Raw genomic sequence first — 21,838 nt, 5'->3', positions numbered from 1 at the left:
TGCTATGAACATTGGGGTGCACGTATATTTTCAAATTACAGTTTTCTCTGGATATATGCTCAGGAATGGGGTTGCTGGATCATATGCAACTCTATTTTTAAGGAACCTCCATAGTGTTTTCTATAGTGGCTGCACAACTTCTCATCCCCACCAACAGTGTAGGAGGGTTCCCTTTTCTCAACACCCTCACCAGCATTTAGTGTTTGTAGACTTTTTGATGATGGCCATTCTGACTGGTGTGAAGTGATACCTCTTTGTAGTTTTTGATTTGCTTTTCTCAAATAATCAGCAATATTGAGCATCTTTTCACGTGCCTATTGGTCATCTGTATGTCTTCATTGGAAAATGTCTGTTTTAGTCTGCTGCCCATTTTTTGATTGGGTTGCTTGTTTTTTTGTTACTGAGTTGTGTGAGCTCTTTGTATATTCTGGAAGTTAAGCTCTTGTCAGTCACATTGTTTGCAAATGTTTTCTCCCAGTACATATATTGTCTTTTTGTTTTCTTTATGGTTTCTTTTGTTGTGCAAAAGCTTATCAGTTTAATTAGGGTTACGCCTCCAGCTTCATTCTTTTTTCTTCAGTATTGCGTTGGCAATTCTGGGTCTTTTGTGGTTTCATATAAATTTTAGGATTATTTGTTCTAGTTCTGTGAAAAATGTCCTGGTTAATTTGATAGGGGTTACATTAAATCTGTGGATTGCTTCGTGTAGTATGGCCATTTTAACAACATTAATTCTTCCAATCCAAGAGCATGGGCTATCTTTAAATTATCTTTAATATCCTTTATCAGTGTTTTATGGTTCTCAATGTCTTTCTTCTCCTTGGTCAAGTTTATTCCTAAGTATTTTTTTAATGTGATTTCAAAAGGAATTTTTTTTAACATTCCTTTGCTGATATTTAATTGTTAGTGTAAAGATATGCAACAGATTTCTGTATGTTGATGTTGTTACCTGCTACCTTGCTGGATTTGTTTATCAGCTCTTATAGTTTTTGTGTTGAGTCTTGAGGGTTTTCTATATATTGTATCATGTTATCTGCATATAGTGACAATTTACCTTCTTTCCAATTTGGATCCCTTTTATTTCTTTTTCTTATCTGATTGCTATGGCTAGGACTGCCAATACTATGTTGAATAGAAGTGGTAAGAGTGGGCATCCTTGTCTTGTTCCAGATTTTAGCAGAAAGGCTTTCAAGTTTTCACCATTGAGTATTATGTTGGCTGTGGGTTTGTCATAAATGACTTTTATTATGTTGAGATATGTTCTCTCTTACAACCACTTTGGTAAGAGTTTTTATCATGAATGGATGTTGAGTTTATCAAATGATTTTTCTGCATCTATTGAGATGATCATGTGGTTTTTGTCCTTTCTTTATTGATGTGATGTATTGCATTGATTGATTTGCATTTGTTGAACCAACCTTGTGACCCTGGGAGGAATCTGACTTGATCAGTGTATGATGTTTTTAGTGTGTTGTTGGATTCAGTTTGCTAACATTTTCTTGTGAATTTTTGCATCTATATTCACCAAATATATTGGCCTGTAATTTTCTTTGTTTGTAGTGTCTTTGTCTGGTTTTGGTATCAGGGTAATGGGGCTTCATAGAATGAATTTGGGAGTGTTCCCTCCTCATCAGTCTTTTGGAAGAGTTTGAGAAGGATCCATGTAAGTTCTTTGTATGTTTCATAGAATTCCCCAGTGAAGTCGTCCAGTCCTGAACTTTTGTTGGCAGAGAGTTTTTTAAATTACAGATTCTATTTTACTTCTTGTAATTAGTCTATTCATATTATCTATTTCTTCTTGATTCAGTTTTGATGGGCTATATGTTTCTAGAAACATGTCCCTTTCTTCTAGGTTGTCCAATTTGTTTGCATATAATTGTTCATAATATTTGCTTATTTTTTTTGTATTTCTGTGGTATCAGTTGTAATTTCTCCTCTTTTCATACCTTATTTGTTTATTTGGGTCCTTTCTCTTTTCTTCTTGGTGAGCCTAACTGGAGGTTTCTTGATTTTTTTTTTTACTCTTTCAAAAAAACAGCTCTTGGGTTTATTGAGTTTTTTCCTGTTTTTTTAATCTCTATTTTATTTATTTCACCCCTGATCTTTATTATTTCTTTCTTTCTGTTGACTTCAGGTTTTGTTTGTTCTTCTTTCTCTAATCCTTTTAGGTGGTATGCTGGGTTGTTTCTAGTAGTATCTTTTATTCCTTAGAATCTTCTATGTAGACATTGATGTCTGGAAGTAGAGACAGTTTTACTTTTTCCCTTCCAATTTTATGGCTTTTATCTTTTTCATGACTTAATGCACTGGCTAGAACCTCCTCACCTTGTTCCCAGTTTTAGGGGAAAAGAACTGAGTCTTTCATCATTAAATATGATGTTACCTATAGGTTGTCCACTGGATGCTCTTTATCCAGTTAAGGAAATTTCCTTCATATTCCTAGTTTGTTAAGAGTTTTTTTCTTTTCTTTTTTTTTAATCATTAATAGATGTTGAATTTTGCCTGTTTTTTAGTGATCATATGGTTTTTTTCCTCTTTTATTTTGCTAATGCAATAAATCACATTGATTTTCAATTTTGAACCTCCAATAAGCCCTATTTGTTCAGGATGTATACATTTATATGTTGCTAGAATATATTTGATAATATTCTATTGAAGATTTTTGTATCTGTGTTCATGAAGGATATGAGTCTGTAAATTTCTTTGTTGGAATGTCTTTGTCAGGATGTGGTGTTAGGGTTTTGTTGACCTCATAAAACAAATTGCAAAGTGTTTCTTTTTTCTTAAAGAGTTTGAGTAATGTTGGTATTATTTCTTTGTTAAATGTTTGCTAATTTGGATTATCCTCTTTGGAAGTTTTTTTTTTTTATAGTGAATATATTTAAAATATATAGGAACATTCCCATTTTCCATTTTTGAGTCAGTTATGGTAATTTTTGTCTTTCAAGGAATTTTTCCAGTTCATCTAAATTGTCAAATTTTTTGAGATAAAGCTATTTAAATATTTCCTTATTATCCTTTTTATATCTAGAGGACTGTTAGGTATTTCTTCTTTCCTACTAGTGGTTATTATTTTTTTTTCCTTCATTAGTTTTGCTGGCTTATCAATTTTACTGATCTTTTCGAGGGACTAAATTTTGGCTTTGTTAATTTTTCTGTTGTTTATTGCTGTTCTTTTCTGGCTTCTTAGATCATTGGTTTTAAACTTACTGTCATTTCTACTATATGCACTTAAATGATAAATTTCCCTCTAAGGCATGCTCTAGATGCATCTTAGAAATTTTGATGTGTTCTTTTCCTTTTCATTCAGTGCAAAATATTTTCTAAATTCCCTTATGATATTTTCTTTGATCCATGGATTATTTAGAGGTGTATTTAATTTCCAGTATTTGAAGTTTATCTACATATCTTATGGTGATATAATTTAATTATATTGAACTACTATGATCTAATATAATTTAATTGTGATGTGAGAACATTGTATGATTTGAATCACTTTAAATGTATTTTTTTTTTAAATTTTTGGGGGGAGAGGTAATTAGGTTTATTTATTTAGTTAGTTATTTTAATGGAGGTACTAGGGATTGAACCCAGCACCTCCTGCATGCTAAGCATGTACTCTAACTACTGAGATATACTCTCCCCAGCTTTTAAATGCATTGAGATTTGTTTTATGGCCCAATTTATGAACCATCTTGGTGAACATACTAAGTGACTTGAGTCTGTGCTACCAGAGGGGAATTTGAAACATTGCCAAAGAGGGATCCAGGGGCAAACTTGGGGGGTGAGGGGCATCCATGGAGTTCAGGGCCACTGACACATGGAGTGTGCAGCTGAGAGGTGGGAGGAGGCTGGGAGATGGGCAGGCCCTGGGAGCTTCATTCTGTAGGGCAGGGTGGTGCCCTGCTGCCAGCCCCAGAGTAGGTATTTTGGAGATAAGTGAGGATATTTATGGTTGATACAATGATTGGGAGTCAAGTGGGGAGGACCAGAGATGTGGGATATTGTGCAGTGAGCTGGGTAATCCCACAGAGTGAAGACTGGCCTGTTGCCCAGTAAGACTCTCCAAAGTCCCACCAAGCTCAGTGTACACATTAGTGCTGCTGTCCATTAATGCAAATCACACATCACATTTTAAGTTTCCTTATAGTGGAATTAAAAAAGTAAAAAAAAAAAAAACAAGTAAAATTAATTTTGGCAGTATATTTTATTTAACCCAGTATATCCAAAATATTTCAACCAACATAAACAATATGTTATTATTGAGATATATTACATCCTTTAAAAAAAATTCTAAATCTAGTCTACAGCATCCAGAGTAGCTAGATTTCAAATGCTCAGGAGCCACATGTGGCTTGTGGCTTATGGTTACTGAACTGGACAGTTCAGGTTGAGGTCCTAACTTCATTTGCTGTATAGAAATATCCTGTGTCTTTTGAAATTTAATATACTTGAATTTTCCAGAAATGTGTTACTATGCAAACAGAGGCTTGAGGTTTGACTGTACTTTCTTTTTTTCATGAACTTTACCAAGAATTATTCACCATTTTGGAAAATGATATCATCCAACAGCCTCCCATCATGGTGTCTGAGTCCCAGCACAAAACAGCTGACTCAGCTGTACCTGTCACTGCCACATTCACGGTGATCCTACCTATGGGGACAGACAATGTTCTGTCTTGATGTCTTCCAGTTTATCTGTGCCTATGCGTCTACTTACTGAAATACATATTATTTTATAACACATTACTTTTATGTCTTCTGTATGTTATAGTAGAACATTAATGTTTGAAAATTATGTGTGTAAGTGGCTCCTACCATGTATTCATTTCTTATCAGGTTACTATAGGAGATATTTAAATACATTCAACTAATATAAAACTATTGCAAATCATGTAAATATTGGTTATAAATTAAAATATACAGGAATATAGGGATGCTGTGCTGGAGGCAGGGGAAAGGCCCTGGAGGCCATGGAGCAGAGGATGTGCCCTGATTTAGTTAAGTCCCTCCCTTTCTGGAAGCAGAAAAGAAATCAGAACTGGTCTCGATTGTTGGGACGGAGAAAAGGGGCAGATAATTTGCTTTATTCACTTTTTAAAATATGAATACCACACCAAAAGTTCTCTGTAGAAAACTTGGTGATGCCTTCTGATTATTTTCCAAGGTAAAGCCTTTCCCAGAAAATATCTCCTCCCATGTAAAGTGACTTTTTAAATACCATTTTTTTCTTACCAAACCAAATATTTACCTTAAAATAGCAGGCCCTCTTTTCACCCTCTCACTTTGGAATCTATTTCCTGGTCTTAATCTGATTACCTCCACCAGCATCTTAAGAGTTTCCTCCTCTGAGAATTTCCCTTTTAAAGTTGGGTGGAGCCGTTAATTGTTCCTTTGAAGCCCCGGAGTGTTTCGTAATGAAATCACTCAGTCCCCAGTTAGGCAGCTTACAGAGGAAGATGTATTTTAGGCTTTTACATTTTTCTCAGTGGCAATAAAAATAAAAGAATTACATTTTTCTCAGCGGCAATAAAAATAAAAGAACACGACTCCTTAATACAGATGTAGTAACTAACAGAACAACATGAAAACATATTTTTAGGATATTACAAATACAAATTCAGAATTTCTCAGACCCTTTAACTCTATTTTTTAGTCGGTCTTACCCTAAAGTGAGAAGCCCTCTGCTTAACACCGGCCCATCCCCACCCCACGGTGAGTGAGCAATGAGTATTTGTTGATTCAGTTGTTCTGTTTGTCCTTAACTCCTCACTGCACATTTTGAGGGAGAGATAATGGCCACCATTCACCCAGCACTTTTTGGGGGCGGGGCCCTGGGCCAGCTGTTTGACTCCTACGAGGTGGGAGTGACGGTCCATATTTTATAGATGAGAAAAGATTTGATTTATTTCCTATGTGCTGCAGAGGCAGGCCCGGGGATCACATGCAGTCACTAACTAAATGTGGTTGAGCTAATTCAGGTTCTAAGCTCATCTGTTTTTTCAGAGCACTGGCCAGGTCGGCGGCACTAACCGCAGGTCGGTGATCTCATCGCTCTTCTCCGGGCTTTTATTCAACAAACACTTGCTGAGCACCTGCCCCGCACAAGGCCTGGCAGACTTACCGAGGCCTCTAATGCTGTGTGATGTAAGCTGGACCCAAGGGTGGGGAAGGAAAATCTTGTTCCCCAAGTTACTGATCCATATCCGAGGGTGAAGTTACAGAGCTGCCAGAAAGCACCGTCCCCGGCGAGTGACGCCCCAGCGCGGGCGTGGGCCTCGGGCTCCGCGGCAGAAGCGCCCCTGCCCGGCCTGGGCTCTCGTCTCAGTGGTTAGAGCAATCAAACTGGGGCCTATGGGCTTTTACAAGCCCCGCCCCACAGGCCCCCAACAGGCCGCCGCGGCTGAGGACCAGGGTACCTGCAGATGCTGGCCCCCAGGACGAGTGAATCAGTCACAGGCAAATCAGGCCTGGGAGGAGTTTCCGTGAGACGTGCCCTGGTTACCTCTCTCCCCGAAGGCAGCGGCCTGCTGGGGACTCGTGGCTGGGAGTGGGAACGCAAGCACTTACCGCTAGGGGACCTTGGGCAAGTCACACCAACCTCGCACTGCCTCAGTTTCCTCATCTAAAAGATGGGGACATAAGAGTACTCTCTGCACAGGCTCGTAGTGAGAACTAGGACTGAATACACGCACGGCACCTGGAACAGTGCCTGCCGCGTGGTAAGTGCTAGGGAAGTGTTAGCTGTTCTTACAAACAACACGTCAGACAGGAGAGACTCCGCCCCTCCCGCCTTTAGAGGCTCAAGCAAAACAAGGAAAGAGACAACAGCAGTCCTTACTCCTCTCTGCCAGCCTGAGAGACTTCACCTGGACACAGATACTGCTGCCCCATGGAGATGGGACCCGTGGTCATGGACTTAGTTGTGCACGCCAAGGCCTAATAGTTGAGGACCATCCTTGAGTCCTGCCAAGGACTCCCTGAGTCACATCATCTCTTCTTCACAGGTCTAACTCAGTTTTCTAGCTCTGTTTTTTAAGCACTCTCTAAGCCTTTTCTCCATTTTGTTGGTTTGTTTGTTTCAGGTTTATTTAAATCCCAGGATGAACTGTGTATTTTGGCAAGATCTAACGTCACACGTAATGTGAAAATTATCATAGCATGCTTTACCTTTAAAAAATTTTTTGTAGATATTTTTTATTTTTCCCTTTCAGTATGATAAATATATGTGTATATGTGTGTATATATATGTCCATAAATGCCAATTTACAGTCCTATCAGCAATGCATTAGAACACATCAAAATTTTTAAATTGTTTTTTCTTTTTTTTTGAAGTCTAGTTGATTTACAATGTTGTGATAGCTTCAAGTGTATAGCATATGATTCAGTATTTTTGCAGATTATATTCCATTATAGATTATTAAAAGATAATGGGTATAATTCCCTTTGCTATACAGTTTATCCTTGTTGCTCATCTATTTTATATATAGTAGTTTGTATCTGTTAATCTCATGCCTCTAATTTGTCCCTCCTCCCTTCCCTCTCCCATTTGGTAACCACAAGTTTATTTTCTATAACCGTGAGTCTGTTTCTGTTTTGCATATACATCCATTTGTATTATTTTTTAGATTCCACATATAAGTGATATCATATAGTGTTTATCTTTGTCTCACTTATTTCACTAAGCATAATCTTTAGTCTATCCACGTTGCTGCAAATGGTAGAATTTCATTCTTTTTTATGGCTAATATTCTTATATATATGTATCATATATATATACAAATATTCTTATATATATATACACACACATATATATACCACATCTTGAGTATTTTATTGGCTGTGGGTTTGTCATAAACGTTCTTTATTTAACATTGAGATGTTCGTCTATACCCACCATTTTGATGAGAGTTTTTATCATGAATGGGTGTTGAATTTTTTCAAATGCCTTTTATGCATCTATTGAGAAGATCATGTGTTTTCCTGTCTTTCGTTAATGTGGTATATCACACTGACTGAAGTGCATATGTTCAATCATCCTTGTGATCCTGGAATAAATCCAAATTGATCATGGCATATGATCCTTTTAATGCATTGTTGGATTCAGCTAGCTAATATTTTGTCGAAGATTTTTGCATCTATATTCATCAAAGATATTGGCCTATAATTTTCTTTTTTTGGTATTTTTTTTTTTTTTTTTTTTTTTTTTGGTGGAAGCAGTGAAAGGGGAGGATAGAAAAGAACAGCTTCATTGCTTTGCCAGGCAAAGGGAGGCAGGGCAGGCTAATGCCTTAAAGACTATGAGCCCCTTCTTCGTCTGGTTGGTATCAAGGTAATGGTGGCCTCACAGAATGAATTTGGGAGTGTTTCCTCCTCTTCAATTTTTGGAATAGTTTGAGAACTACAGTCATCTTTATACATTTGATAGAACTCCCCAGTGAGACCATCTGGTCCTGGACTTTTGTGTTTGTTTGTGGGGAGTTTTTAAATTACATATTCTATTTCACTTCTTGTTATCAGTCTGTTCAAATTGTGTTTCTTCTGAATCAATCTTGCTAGGCTGTATGTTTCTAGAAATTTGACCATTTCCTCTAGGTTGTCCAATTTGTTGCCATATAACTGTTCATAGTATTTTCTTATGACTTTTTGTATCTCTGTGGTATTGGTTATTTCTCCTCAGGTTTCCTTTCTTACTGAGTTTATTTGGGTCTTCTCTCTCTTCTCAGTGAGCCTGGCTGGAGTTCTGTCAATTTTGTTGATCTTTTCAAAAAACAGCTCTCGGTTTCATCGATCTTTTCTATGTTTTAAATCTGTTTTACTTACTTCCTCTCTAGTATTTACTGTTTCCTTCTTTCTGCTGACGCTGGGCTTTGTTCCTCTTTTCTAATTCTTTCACATGGTGGGCTGGGTTGTTTGAGACTTTCCTTGTTTCTTGAGGAAGGCCTGTGTTGCTATGAACGTCCCTTTTAGAACTGCTTTTGCTGCATCCCACAGATTTTGGAAAGTTGTTTTTTCATTTTTATTTGTCTCAAGGTGTTTTTTGATTTCTTCTTTGATTTCATCATTGACCCATTGATTTTTTAATGGCGTGTTGTTTAGTCTCCATGTGTTTGTTCTTTTCCTCCTTGTGTTTGGAACTAGTTGATTTCTAGTTTCGTATCATTGTGGTCAGAAAAGATGCTTGCTATTTCTATCCTCTTAAATTTTTTGAGGCTTTTTGTGACCTATTATATGATCTACCCTGGAGAACGTTCCATGTGCACTTGAAATGAATGTTTATTGTGCTTTTTTTTTGGATATAGTGTCCAACTTATTTTGGATGTGTCCACTTAGTAAAGTCCAACTGGTCTACTGTGTCACTTAGGATCTCTGTTGCCTTACTGATTTTCTGTCTGTATGATCTGTCCATTGATCTGTCAGAAATGTCAGTGATTAAAGTCTCCACTATTATTGTATTGTTGTCACTTTCTCCTTTACATCTGTTAGTATTTGCTTTGTGTATTAATGTGCCCCTATATTGGGTGTGTATATGTTAACGAGTGTAATAGCCTCTGCTTGTATTGATGCCTTTATCATTACATAATGCCCTCCTTTGTCCTTCATTATAGCCTTTGTTTCAAAGTCTATTTTGTCTGATATGATTATTACTACCCCTTCTTTCTTGTCATTTCCATTTGTGTGAAATACCTTTTTCCATCCCCTCAATTTCACTGTGTGTATATGTCTTTTGCCCTGAAGGGAGTCTCTTACAGGCAGTATATTAAAAAGGGTCTTGTTTTTCAATCTAATTATTTACCCTGTATCTTTGACTGGAGCATTTAGTCTATTGACATTTAAAGTAATTGATAGGTATGTACTTATTGTCATTTTATTCCTTGTTTTCCAGCTGTTTTTGTATTTCTTCTTTGTTCATTTCTTCTTTTTGTTTTTCCCATTGTGGTTTCATGTTTGTTTTTAAAATCAAAACACATGGATAGGATAAAATTTCACATAGTACAGAAAGTAAAAAAAGAAAAAGAGAGAATTGTTCCTCTGTAACCCTCTACCCTGATCCCATCCCAGAATAATCCACTTCTGAAAGTTTATTGTGGATACTTTCATGTCCACTTTCTATTTGCAAATGTGCACACTTTTCAAAATTACACAGATGAGATTGTTCTATATCCATCATTGTATACCTTGCTTTTCTCACTTTATGATGTATGTGACCTTTCCATATAAGTTCATACATAGCTATCTTTTCCTATTTAACAACTATCCAACATTATATCAGTACTGACATAACAAAATTTACTTAGCTACTATGATTTTCATCAAATTTGGAAAAATTTCAGTCATTATTCCTTCAAACATTTGCCCCCACTCAATACTTTTTTTCTAGGGCTTCAATTATGTGTGTGACAGACCACCTGACCTCTTCCCACAGGTAGTGAGACTTTATTCAGTCAGTCATTTTTTCCCCTTCTGTGATTCAGTTTGGATAATTTCGACTGTTCTCTTTTCAAGTTCACTGACTTTCTTCTGTAGAGCCTTTCTGTTATTAAGCTAATCCTGTCAATTTTCATTTCAGATTTTTCATCTCAGAAATTGATTTGATTTTTAGTATCTTCAATTCCTTTTGTCCTAATATTCATGTTTCCGCGTAAGTCCTTAAGCACATTTTTAATAGTTTTAAATTTACCATCTGCTAATTTGATCATTTCTGCCATTTCTGGGTCTGTTTCTTTTGATTGACTTTTTGTTTATGGATGACATTCTTCTGCTTCTTGGAATGTCTAGTAATTCTGTTTGGATGCTAGCTAGTGTATATTACACTGTTGGGTGTCTGGAATTTGTGGCTTCCTTTAAAGAGTGTTGAGTTTGTTTGGGCTGGCAGTTAAACTGCTTGCAGATCAGGTTGACACTGTCAAGACTTTGAAAAAAAACATTTTCTTCGGATGGGTTTAGATTAGTCCCACTACTTATGCAAAGCCCTTCTAGAATCTTCACTCTGGCTGTTTGGATTTAAATGTCTCCCAGTACTGTGTCTGCTCTGGGAATTATTCAGCTTACAGATACGTAGTTTTTCCTTATTTTTTGGAGTTTCCACCCTATAAATACAAAACTAAGTTTTTATCAACCCCTTGAACAGGGGAGCCCTTTCAGATTTCTGGTGCTCTTTCTGTATGTGTATTTCTCCTCTCCAGTATTCTGACTCCCAAATTCCAGCCACCTCAGTCTATCTAAACAACTATCTGACTATTCAACTCAGAGATGATGGGCTCTGATCAGTTCACCCTCCTTGTGCTATGGCCATGTGCAAAGCACATTTGTTTCTCTTTTTCTAGGGATCTCAGTCCTGCACTGACTGTTCCAATGTCTAAATGCAGGTGTTGCATATATTTTGAGTAGTTTTATAGTTGATTATGATTACAGGGCAACTCTGGTACCAGTTACTCCTTCATGTAAAAGCAGAAGTTCCTAGATGCTATTTAAAAAATTTGTATCTTTCATTATCACTAATTTTAAACCCCATGAGGGCGTAATGTTGATCTGTAAACAAAGATCTAGGTTATGTGTAGGCTTAGAATGTGTGTTGCACACTTTAATTTCTTTATAATACACCTATTAAATTTTTAATAAGGGAGCTAGGGAGATAATCAATCATGGATGCTATCTCAAAAATTAGAAGCTTAATGGAGAAGAGAGCAAGCAGAAGAAAAGAGGTGATCTTATTTATAATTAAGGTGGAAATAACAAGCATATAATTAGTGAATGAACATTATTATATTTAAATTTTTTAAGTTTGAAATTTGACAAAATGCATCTCATTATGTCAAGCAATTCATTTAAACCTAGAAATTAAAGAATGTATTAAAAGTGTTTTAAAAGTTGTTCATATTAAAATATTTGACAAGAGAGGACTTAAGTTTTACTTTTATCTAATTAATCTGTAAATTAATTGACTGATGTGTAATACTGATTAGCAAAAAGTAACACCACAGAGAATTTATCATGGAGCTGAGCCAGGTTTTAGGTTTACTGAGTGTGACTTGCTGGTTTCAATCTGATTCACTGGCAACAGGTTCTTTGTTTATCTCCTTGATTTATAAATACCTGGTATCCTTAGTTTCTATTGTTAGAAAAGAACATAAATGTGTAACACAGAGCCTGAACAGGAAAAGGATCACAGGCCATGTGACTGGCATTACAATTTTTCTCTAAATAAAAAGATTCTCACATTTCTGATTTCATACATTTCTGAATCAAAGAAAGGACTTACAGAATTTTATTCTCACATTTCTCTTAACAGAGAACTTATGGACTTTCAGTTTCACAAAAACCATGCTTTTTACCCCTATCACTAGGAATCCCAGACAGTGGCTAATAATTTGAAATAAAAGGAATCTAAATTGGAAAGGAAGAAGTGAAACTGTCACTGTTTGCAGATAACATGATATTTACATAGAAAATCCTAAAGACGCCACCAAAAAACTACTAGAGCTCATCAACGAATTCAGTTAAGTTGCATGATACAAAAATAACAAAGAAATCTGTTGCATTTCTATACACTAACAGTGAACTATCAGAAAGAGAAATTAAGGAAACAATCCCATTTACAATCACATTAAAAAGAATAAAATACCTAGGAATAAGCCTACCTAAGGAGGTAAAAGACCCATACTCTGAAAACGATAAGAAACCAATGAAAGAAATTAAAGATGACGTGAACAGTTGGGAATATACACCATGGTCATGGATTGAAAGAATTAATATTGTTAAAATGAACATACTACCTACCCAAGGCAATCTACAGATTCAGTGTAATCCCTATCAAAATACCAATGGCATTTTTCACAGAACTAAAACAAATCATTTTAAAATTTGTATGGAAACACAAAAGACCTTGAATAGACAAAACAATCTTGAAAAAGAAGCACAGAGCTGGAGGAATCACATTCCCTGACTCCAGGCTATACTACAAAGCTACAGTATTCAAAACAGTATGATACTGGCACAAAAAACAGACACAGAAATAAATAAATAGAAAGCCTAGAAATAAACCCACACATTTATGGTCAATTACTCTACAACAAAGCAGGCAAGAATATACAATGGAGAAAAAACAATCTCTTTAATAAGTAGTGCTAGTAAAAACTGGACAGGTACATGTAAAACAATGAAATCATAACTTTTTCCAACACCATATACAAAAATAAACTCAAAATGGATTAACGACCTAAATGTAAGACCTGAAATCATAAAACTCCTAGAATAAGCATAAGAAGAATGGCATAAATTGACATAAATCACAGCAATTTTTTTTGGATCTGTCCCTTAAGGCAAAGGAAACAAAAGCAAAAACAAACAAATGGCACCTAATCACAAGCTCTTGCACAGCAGAGGAAATATACAACAAAATGGAAAGACAACCTATGAACTGGGAGAAAATATTTGCAAATGAAGATAAGGGGTTAATATCCAAAATATATAAACAGCTCATACAACCCAACATCAAAAAAACAAACAAACAAAAAAAACCCACCAAACCACCTGATTAAAAATAGGCAGAAGGCCTGAATAGACATTTTTCCAAATAAGACATACAGATGGCCAACAGGTACATGGAAAGATGCTCAACATCATTAATCATCAGAGAAATGCAAATCAATAACACAATGAGGTATTACCTGAACCTGTCAAATGACTGTTATCAAAAAGACAATAATAAGTATTGACAAGGATGTGGAGAAAACCATAATGAAGTATCACCTCACACCTCTCAGAATGGCTATCTTCAAAAAGTGTACAAATATCAAATGTTGGAGGATGAGGAGAAAAGGGAACTTCATATGCTATTGGTGCAAATGAAAATTGGTGCAGCCACTGTAGAAAACAATATGGAGGTTCCTCAAAAAATTAAAAATAGAACTACCATATGATCCAGCAATTCCCCTCCTGAGTATTTATTCAAAGTAAACAAAAACACTAACTCAAAAAGAAACATACACCCCTATATTCATTGCAGCATTTACAAGAGCCATGACATAGAAGCAACCTAAATGCCTATCTATACATGGATAAAGAATATGCGACACACACACACACACACACACACACACACACACACACACACAGAGCAATATACTCAGACATAAAAAAGAGTATCGATGGACCCAGAGGGTATTATGCTTAGTGTAATAAGTCAGACAGAGAAAGACAAATACTGTGTTATCACATATGTGTGTTATTAAGAAATAAAACTAGTAAATATAACAAAAAAGAAAAAGACTTGCAGATATAGAGAACAAACTAGTGGTTAACAGTGGGGAGAGGGGAGTGGGGAGGGGCAAAAGAGGAGTACAGGATTAAGAGGTATAAACTACTATGTATAAAATAAACAAGTTACAAAGATATATTATACAGCACAGGGAATATAGCTAATATTTTATACTAGCTATGAATGGGGTATAACCTTTAAAATTTGTGAATTAGTGTGTTGTACACCTGAAACTTACATAATATTGTAAATCAACTATACCTCAATAAAAAAAAGCAGGCAACTTATAAATAAAAATAAAATGACTCATGAAAAAATATCTATTTTACAAGCTTCTGATAATGATTACGAAATAAGCTATGTAAAGTTTATAGCACAATACACCTGCCACATTAAGTGCTCAGTAAAGCTACTAACTTAGTGTTGTAGAATATTTTTCTAACTGCTCTGTAGTCTATTCAAATATAAATAAAAGCTGCCATGGAATATATTTACATCCATATTCTAGGATGGACTTAGGTCTGCATGCCAAGGAATTCCCCATTTCTATTTGATAGTCCAAACCAAAACATCTGGTTCTGGTATCTGAAAGGAATTGCAATAATTTTTTTTTAAGCTAAGAGTATCCTATTTATAGATCATAACCCCTTATCTCCAGCTTTTCATTCTATAAAAAAAATGCATGTGTGAACTAATTATGTGAAATCTGCTCATAAAAGATAGTCATTACCCACTAATTAAAAACACACCTAAGAATGTAAAAAAAAAAAAAGGTATGAGGTACTGATACAGATTGCAATGCAGATGAGCCTTAAACACATGATGCTAAGTGACAGAAGCCAGGCACAAAAGACCACATAAGGTATGATTGCATTTATATGAAATATCCAGAAGAGGCAAGCCAACGGAGACATAAAGTAGATTAATGGTTGCTTAGGATTTAAGAGAGGAAGGGTCTTACTGCTAATGGATTCAGGGTTTCTTTTTGGAGTAAAGAAAATGTTCTAAATTTGGATTTTGGTGACAGTTCCCCACTCTGTGAATATACAAAAAAGTATTGAAGTGTGTATTTTTAATGGGTAAATTTTATGGTTCATGAATTCTCTCTCAATAAAGATGGTAACAAATAGACATATTCTGTGTATGACATAATCTATATGACTCTGTCCTTTTCTGTGTATTTGACATTTCCAAAGTTAAAGGTTAAAATAAAAGAATATATATCTTATGGCATCCAGCAAGACGATCTTCAATAGAGCTGGCACCTGGCATTGGACCTTTTTTCACCTTCATCCTTTCTCCTATCCTGCTGCCTGAAATGCAGATGTGATGGCTGGAACTAGCTGCTACTCCCTTAGACCATGAAGACAGGGGCCACAGCCTAGGAAAGGTGTCACAGTGAGCTGGAAGTAACCTGGATCTCTGAGGACATCTTGGCTCTGAGCTGCTATGCCAGCTCTGGACTACCTACCTGGGGATATTTAAGTGAGTCCTGTTTCAGCTACTCTAATTTGGGAGACTCCTTTACTCACAGCTAATCCTAATTTTAACTGACAATGTCAGATTTTTTTATCAGGGCTACACTGATTTCATAAAATAAATTGGGAGGGTTTTCATCCTTCTCTATAGCCTGCAACAGTTTAAATAGCAGAGGAACTATCTAATCTTTAAAGCTTCAACAGAAACCTGCTGTAAAACCATCTGGGCTTAGCACCTTTTCAGTGACATTTCTTTGGCAATTTTCCACTTTCTTCCATAAGCTATCATTTTAATTCTTTTCTGGAGTCACTCTGTATTTTATTGAAGTTTGCAAATTTATTAGCAGGAAAGGTGCATCCCATAATATAATTCTTATCAGGGTCCTTTTAATCTGAAATTATTCCTAGTATTACATATTTCTTTTTCCCCCTTTGTTTTATTTTGCTCTATTAAAAGGCCAGTTGAATTAGTCTTTTCAAAGGACAAACTCACAGCCTAATTTATAAATTTCCAGTGTTTTTACTTTCATGTCAATTAGTTCCTGCTTTTATCATTATTTCCTATTTATTTTGTTTTTCTAGACTTTTAGTTTGAATGCCTAACTCATTGGTTTTCATTCTCTCTGGTATAATGAAAACATTTAAGGCTAAGAATTTTCCTCTGACTACAGCACTGGCCATAAAAAGCCCTTGCTATATGTATACTCATTTTCATTAAGTCTAAAGGGTCCATAAGAGAAGTTTTGGTTTCCTCTTTGAAGAACGTTATAAAACTTACAAGTGGTTCTATTGAACTTGGTTTTCCTTTCAGATCAATTTTTAATTTTACTGCACTACGGTACTGTATGTGGTGGGGGCATTCTATGTGTTAGAATTTTATTGAGTTTGTTTCTTTGCGGCATTTCATTTTTGCAAATTTTCCATGGATTAAAAAAAAACAAATTTTCTGTAAAATATAAAGCAACATGGTGGTGAACATTTTAGGAAATAAATACTAAACTCAAATTTGTCTGCTCTTTTAATGTAGTGGATTTTGAATCTGAGTTTTCTTAAAAACATATTGCTATTGAAGCTATTTTAAAACAAAAATGAATATTCAAGATTTTTATTTTTCTGCTCTTTTCTACCACCCTTCCACAACTACGTCTGAGCACACCCCTTTCTTGTGTATCAGGCTGCAGGAAGTCTGGGCTGTGGGCCCAGCCTCCCCAAGGCGGCTGCTCACCTGCAGACAGAAAAGCTTGTCCCATTCCTGTCACTTAGAGTTTGTGGTCTTGAAGCCCTAGTCCTTGACTCAGATGGGAGACAGTGGCCCCTGAGAAAGGAAGTGACCACGTCCCCCATCGTGGGGCCCTTTGTTGAACAAACCCTGCCTCTCAGTTACCCTCTTCTCCGGAGTTGCTTCTCCGTGGGCCTTCACGGTCTCAGCCACAGCTGGACTTTGTCAAGGGAACCAGACAGAGGCCTCCTTTGGGGAAACGACAGGCAGATGACAGGCAAACCAAATGTTTTGGTGTTATCTCCGCCCTTGGTCTCCATCAAGCCAGTGCTCTGACAAGTGTCTTAAAGCAGGCACGAATTATGTCTTTATGCTTTTCTAAGGACTTAAAACCTCCAGAGTATGTGTTTCTTCTGTTACATGGAAAGCTTTAGAGGAACTGGCTGGGTTTGGCACAGAAAACCCCACCAAGTCAGAATCTTACCTACCTGGATGGGGGGCTCGGGCACTCCCACTTTATCAGTGGCATTCACAGGAAAGCAGAGTTGGGCATCAGGGGTCCTCACTGAGCTTTCACGCCTCAGTTTGCACCCCCTCCACTATTTTCTAATAATTTGACTGCTCCTTGTTAAGTGTAGGTTGATCAGCTTTAACTCTACAAATGAGGTGGCCTTGTCACCTAGTCACACTCTCTGAATACTCTAACTACTGACAGACTCAAAAATAAATAGCTTTCAGTGGTCAGAGTAGGGAAGGTATCGACCTGGACCTTACTCTCACCTCCACCACTTAGACCCACAGACATTTTATTCTACCCAAGTGGCTAGTTTTGACAGTCTTGGGGTAACAGAAATATTTATATTCAAAATAAGGCCTTCCCTCCACAGAGCATTTTCCCAGGTAAGCGTTCTGCTGTGTAATTTTTCATCTCTCCTCTTATGCAGAGTCCCAACATAAGTCAGCTTGGGTAAGCCTTACCAGGGAAACAGATTTCTTCCCAGAAAACGTTCTACCTTTCTTGAAAGCCAGCTGGGAATTACGAAGAGTGACATCAGTAGCAATAGTTCATGAAGCAGTCAGCAATCGCTCCCCACGACCAAGACCACATGCACACTTAGGCCACGGCTACCTGCCTAGTTCTCACTGCAGGTAACGTGAAGCCAAGACTCAGCTGAGCAGCGTGGCCTGGGCAGGTCACAGCTTCTGTGCGCTTGGCTGAGTGGGACTAACACCCCCTAAGAAGGCTACCGCGAGGTCACTTACCAAAGCACGTTGTAGTGCCCTGAACAGGCCTAGAACATTCCCTGATATTTTCACTCTACGTAAAGGAAATCAAGACTAGGATGTGGTTTTCCCTTGGACTTCCGGGTCTTTAACCACTCACCTCATTCTTAAACTGGACACAGCTGCAAATCGTATCCTTAGTCTCACGACTTCATCTTGTTTGACTCAGCTGAGCAGAACTGATGGCGTGTGGTGGGGAAAAGCAAGTCACCAACGTGGCAAAGTGGAGTCCAGACACAGCAAGGTGACGGAGACCGGGCCTCGTGCAGGTAAAACTGTACCAGGCTGAACAGCTGCTCCCCGGGGGGAGGTGAGGTGTGCGGAGACACGGATGGGGGCTTTCCCACAACCCCCTCATCTGTAAGTTGGGTGGGCGGCAGTTCCCGCCTCGTAAGGCAGGAACTACACAACTAAATAAGGGAACATGTGCACGGCACTCAGAACAGGGTCTGGTCCAGAGTAACTAACATTGTCCAGTCCCTGCTCTTGTTAGGTGCAAAGCCACGGTTGGTATGTTAACCTCCAGCAACTGCAAACCATCCCAGGGGAGCCTCTGGTGCAGGAGCGGCATGCAGCCCACCCCTCAGGAACGGGAGGGTGGCCTTCCTTGAGGCAGGACCCCTGCAGGTCTCAAGGACGTTTGGGAGCCGGCACCAGACACGCGAGCCCGCAGCAGCCCTCCTCCCAAAACAGGCCGGCTGCATTAGGGCTGTCATCACGGAGTTCATCTCAGCATTGACACTTCTCCAAGGAAAGCCTAAACTAGTCTTTTTAATCCCCTGCTCGGTTAGTGACAATGCAAACCAGCCCACTTTCCTACCACTCTGCTCAGGGAGCTTTTACTGGGTAGGGCTGGGTCCAGCTGGGTCCCGGGACCGCTGGCCACACAGCAATGGCTCCTGGGAGTGCTGGGTCTACACCTGCCCTGGCCCTTGACCAGATGGGCCCCGGCAAGGGTCTGGACCCCTGAGCGTGCTGACGTCGTCCTGGCTCATGGGCATGAAGGGTGGGCACGAAGGTGAAAGGAGTGTTTCTTCATCCTATGCACGTGGACCTCGGGCCCCCCGAGAGGCAGGGGTGGGACTGGGCCCTGTGAGGGTGAACTCCCACCCATCCCGCCACTGGCTTCAGGCTGAGCTGCCGCCGCCAGGACACCCAGCAACCCAGTGGTTTGAAGATGCGTCCATTTCTGCCCCTCTCCTGTGATGGTGACCGAGGTGGGAGGTGGGCTGCTCTGCTCACATGTTCATTGTGCTGTGATCCAGCACAGTCCAGGCCAGGACACAGCCTGGTCCTGGTCTAGCCGTGGGAAGAGGCCCGTGTCGTCCTTGTCACATGATCACACCTAGCTGCAAAGGAGCTGGGTGTAAGTGCCCAGCCAGGCAAGTGTGCGTCCACGGAAATGCAACATTGCTTCTGAACAGGATGGGGAATGAGAGGGGGCTGTGGAGAGCACTGGCAACCCACCACAGCCCAAACCACGGCCAGCACAGGGAGGGGATCTTACCCCAAAGGTTTTACAGGTAATTCAGACTCAGACTCAGGAATTAGGAGACTCCAGTGATGAAGGCAGAAATGACATCACGGTTCTACCTCCCTACCAGCTACCGGAGCAGGTGGGCTCGGGATATGAACACCGGATGCAGTCAGGCGCGATGCTTGTACTTTTTAAAATGTTTTCTCTCTGGTTTACCCCTCCACCTTTACTGTGGAACCTACAAGTCGGCTGAGAACTGGAGCTGGGCCCTATTTTTGCTGGGGCTCTAAGAGCCGAAAGATGCTCCTACCTGAAAGGGCATTTCTAAAAAAAATACAGTTTCAGATTCACGGTTCACGGGCTCTTTCCTTCACCTCCCCTCCTCTGGCTCTAATGTGAGACTCTGACAGTGGACACCCCAGCTCCAGCCGGGGCAGCAGCGGGAGGGCTGCTGTCCAAGACACTCAACCATTCAAGCTTTCCTTAAAAACCCACGGTGCAAGGGTCCGAACAAGAAGGGGAAGGGAATGGCCCTTCCTTGTGCCCCTTGGGGTTGAATGAAATGATAAAGGTGATAATTTTAAAGCTGCCGGGCTGCTGTCAGCTCTTCAGGTGACAATTATTCCCTAAGGAAAGGACTCATCATATTTCCGTCCATAAAATTGGTTTACTTAACAAATTATACAGCAATATATAAGTCCTAGACCTTTTCTCAGGATTCTCATTTAGCTTTTCTTCCCATTAAAAATGATTTCTACTTTTGAAATTTCTCGGAAAGTACGGACTCCTTGTCTTCTGCTAGTCTGGTTTAAACACCTCATCAGATCATTAATGTCATGTGTGCGTAAAAGGAGATTTATAAACTGGAAAGGTTTCTCTGGGAACCAACTTTTAATGGCTCAGGGAATAAGCTGTATCCATTTCACCGGTGAAGCCCAAGGGTAATGCAGAGCCTGGGCCCTCGGCATCACAGGTCACCACGCTGTCCCAGGACAATGGCGGCACCACCCGGGGCGTCAGGCAGAGGGATGCTGGGAAGTCCAGGCAGCATGCAAAGCACACGGCGTAAGGTCTGGTCCACTGTGGACCCACAGAAACGATGGCAGGATCTGAAGGAAGCAATGTGCTGTAAACCCCCTAATACTGCAAACCACAATGGAAGGCGAGGGAGAAAGTGGCTTTCAAGGAGGACGGGGGCAGCCAGTCCACCGAGTCCAGGGTGTTTGTTTTCCTGGCACCACCCAGTGTAGTGGGGTCTTCACTTGGCACCCAAGGTCTCCTGCCACTCAGAACCCAGCCGACAACAGGCACGGACACGCCTTTTCACCCTGACCACCTTCACACTTAACGATTCTGGGAATAGAGCCCACGCCATTTCACACCAGTGATTTCAGAATTACCCTCACACCAGCGTAGTCACCAAATCCCCTCACTCCTGAGAGCAAGGACCACGTTTTCCAGTTTCCTAAAAGTTCTGAAGTCGTAAAAAAAAAAAGTTACAAAAGAGAGCAGAGTGGAAAACACGTTACATATTTCCAGCCGACGCCACGAGCACCCTCCCCAGTGGGCGTCCGCAGACGCCTGTCACCATCCTGAGAGGTGGCTTTGCTGCCTGGAGTCCCGGTCACATCCGTGGACCAGTCAGGAGGTTTCCCTCGTCCCTGACCTCACTTCCCAGCAGAGGTGGAACTCTCTGACAACTGTTTCCTCAACCTAGAAAGGAGCAGGTGAGTCAGGAGTCACAGGAAATCCGCTTTCTGGGAGACGGTCTTGCCAGTACAGTCAAGCAGTCCTGAGGAATTTGGAAGGAAAGCTCTGACCAGAGGTGCCGCCGGCAGCAGAAGCCTGGAGGAAATGAGGAAGGGCCTTGCGGTCGGAAGGGTCAGACTCGCTTCTGCTACAGAGTCATCATGTAACGAGTGTGACGCCGCGGGCCTGGGCGCTGTGAGGCCGCCTGGGCTACGTCCTGCACAGCTTCAGCGGGAAGTTCTCCGTGATGAGGTGGTCGGGGTGCAGCAGCACCACGATGTTAACCTCAAACTCTACGAAGAGGAAGGATAAGCTTTACGCTCATCGGCTGCAGAGCAGACACCGAACACCCACCCACCACCGGCACCACA

The 21,838-nt window shown here is 39.6% G+C and overlaps 1 protein-coding gene across 1 annotated transcript in view; it reads right to left on the bottom strand.

Moving 5' to 3' along the window:
• Positions 1-13,090: 13,090 nt before the first annotated feature.
• The window catches only part of VPS26C (VPS26 endosomal protein sorting factor C), a 48,032-nt gene continuing 39,284 nt past the window's right edge, over positions 13,091-21,838 (bottom strand). Inside the window, exon 8 of the mRNA XM_010956513.3 lies at positions 13,091-21,760. Within this exon, the coding sequence (XP_010954815.1) occupies positions 21,678-21,760 (83 nt within the window). The 3' untranslated portion in view covers positions 13,091-21,677. The remainder of the gene's footprint in view (positions 21,761-21,838) is intronic.

The sequence above is a fragment of the Camelus bactrianus genome, chromosome 1 (genome assembly GCF_048773025.1).
Source record: "Camelus bactrianus isolate YW-2024 breed Bactrian camel chromosome 1, ASM4877302v1, whole genome shotgun sequence".
Taxonomy (NCBI): domain Eukaryota; kingdom Metazoa; phylum Chordata; class Mammalia; order Artiodactyla; family Camelidae; genus Camelus; species Camelus bactrianus.
The sequence above is the reverse complement of the archived record's forward strand: the minus strand, read 5'-3'. Positions and strand labels throughout refer to the sequence as shown.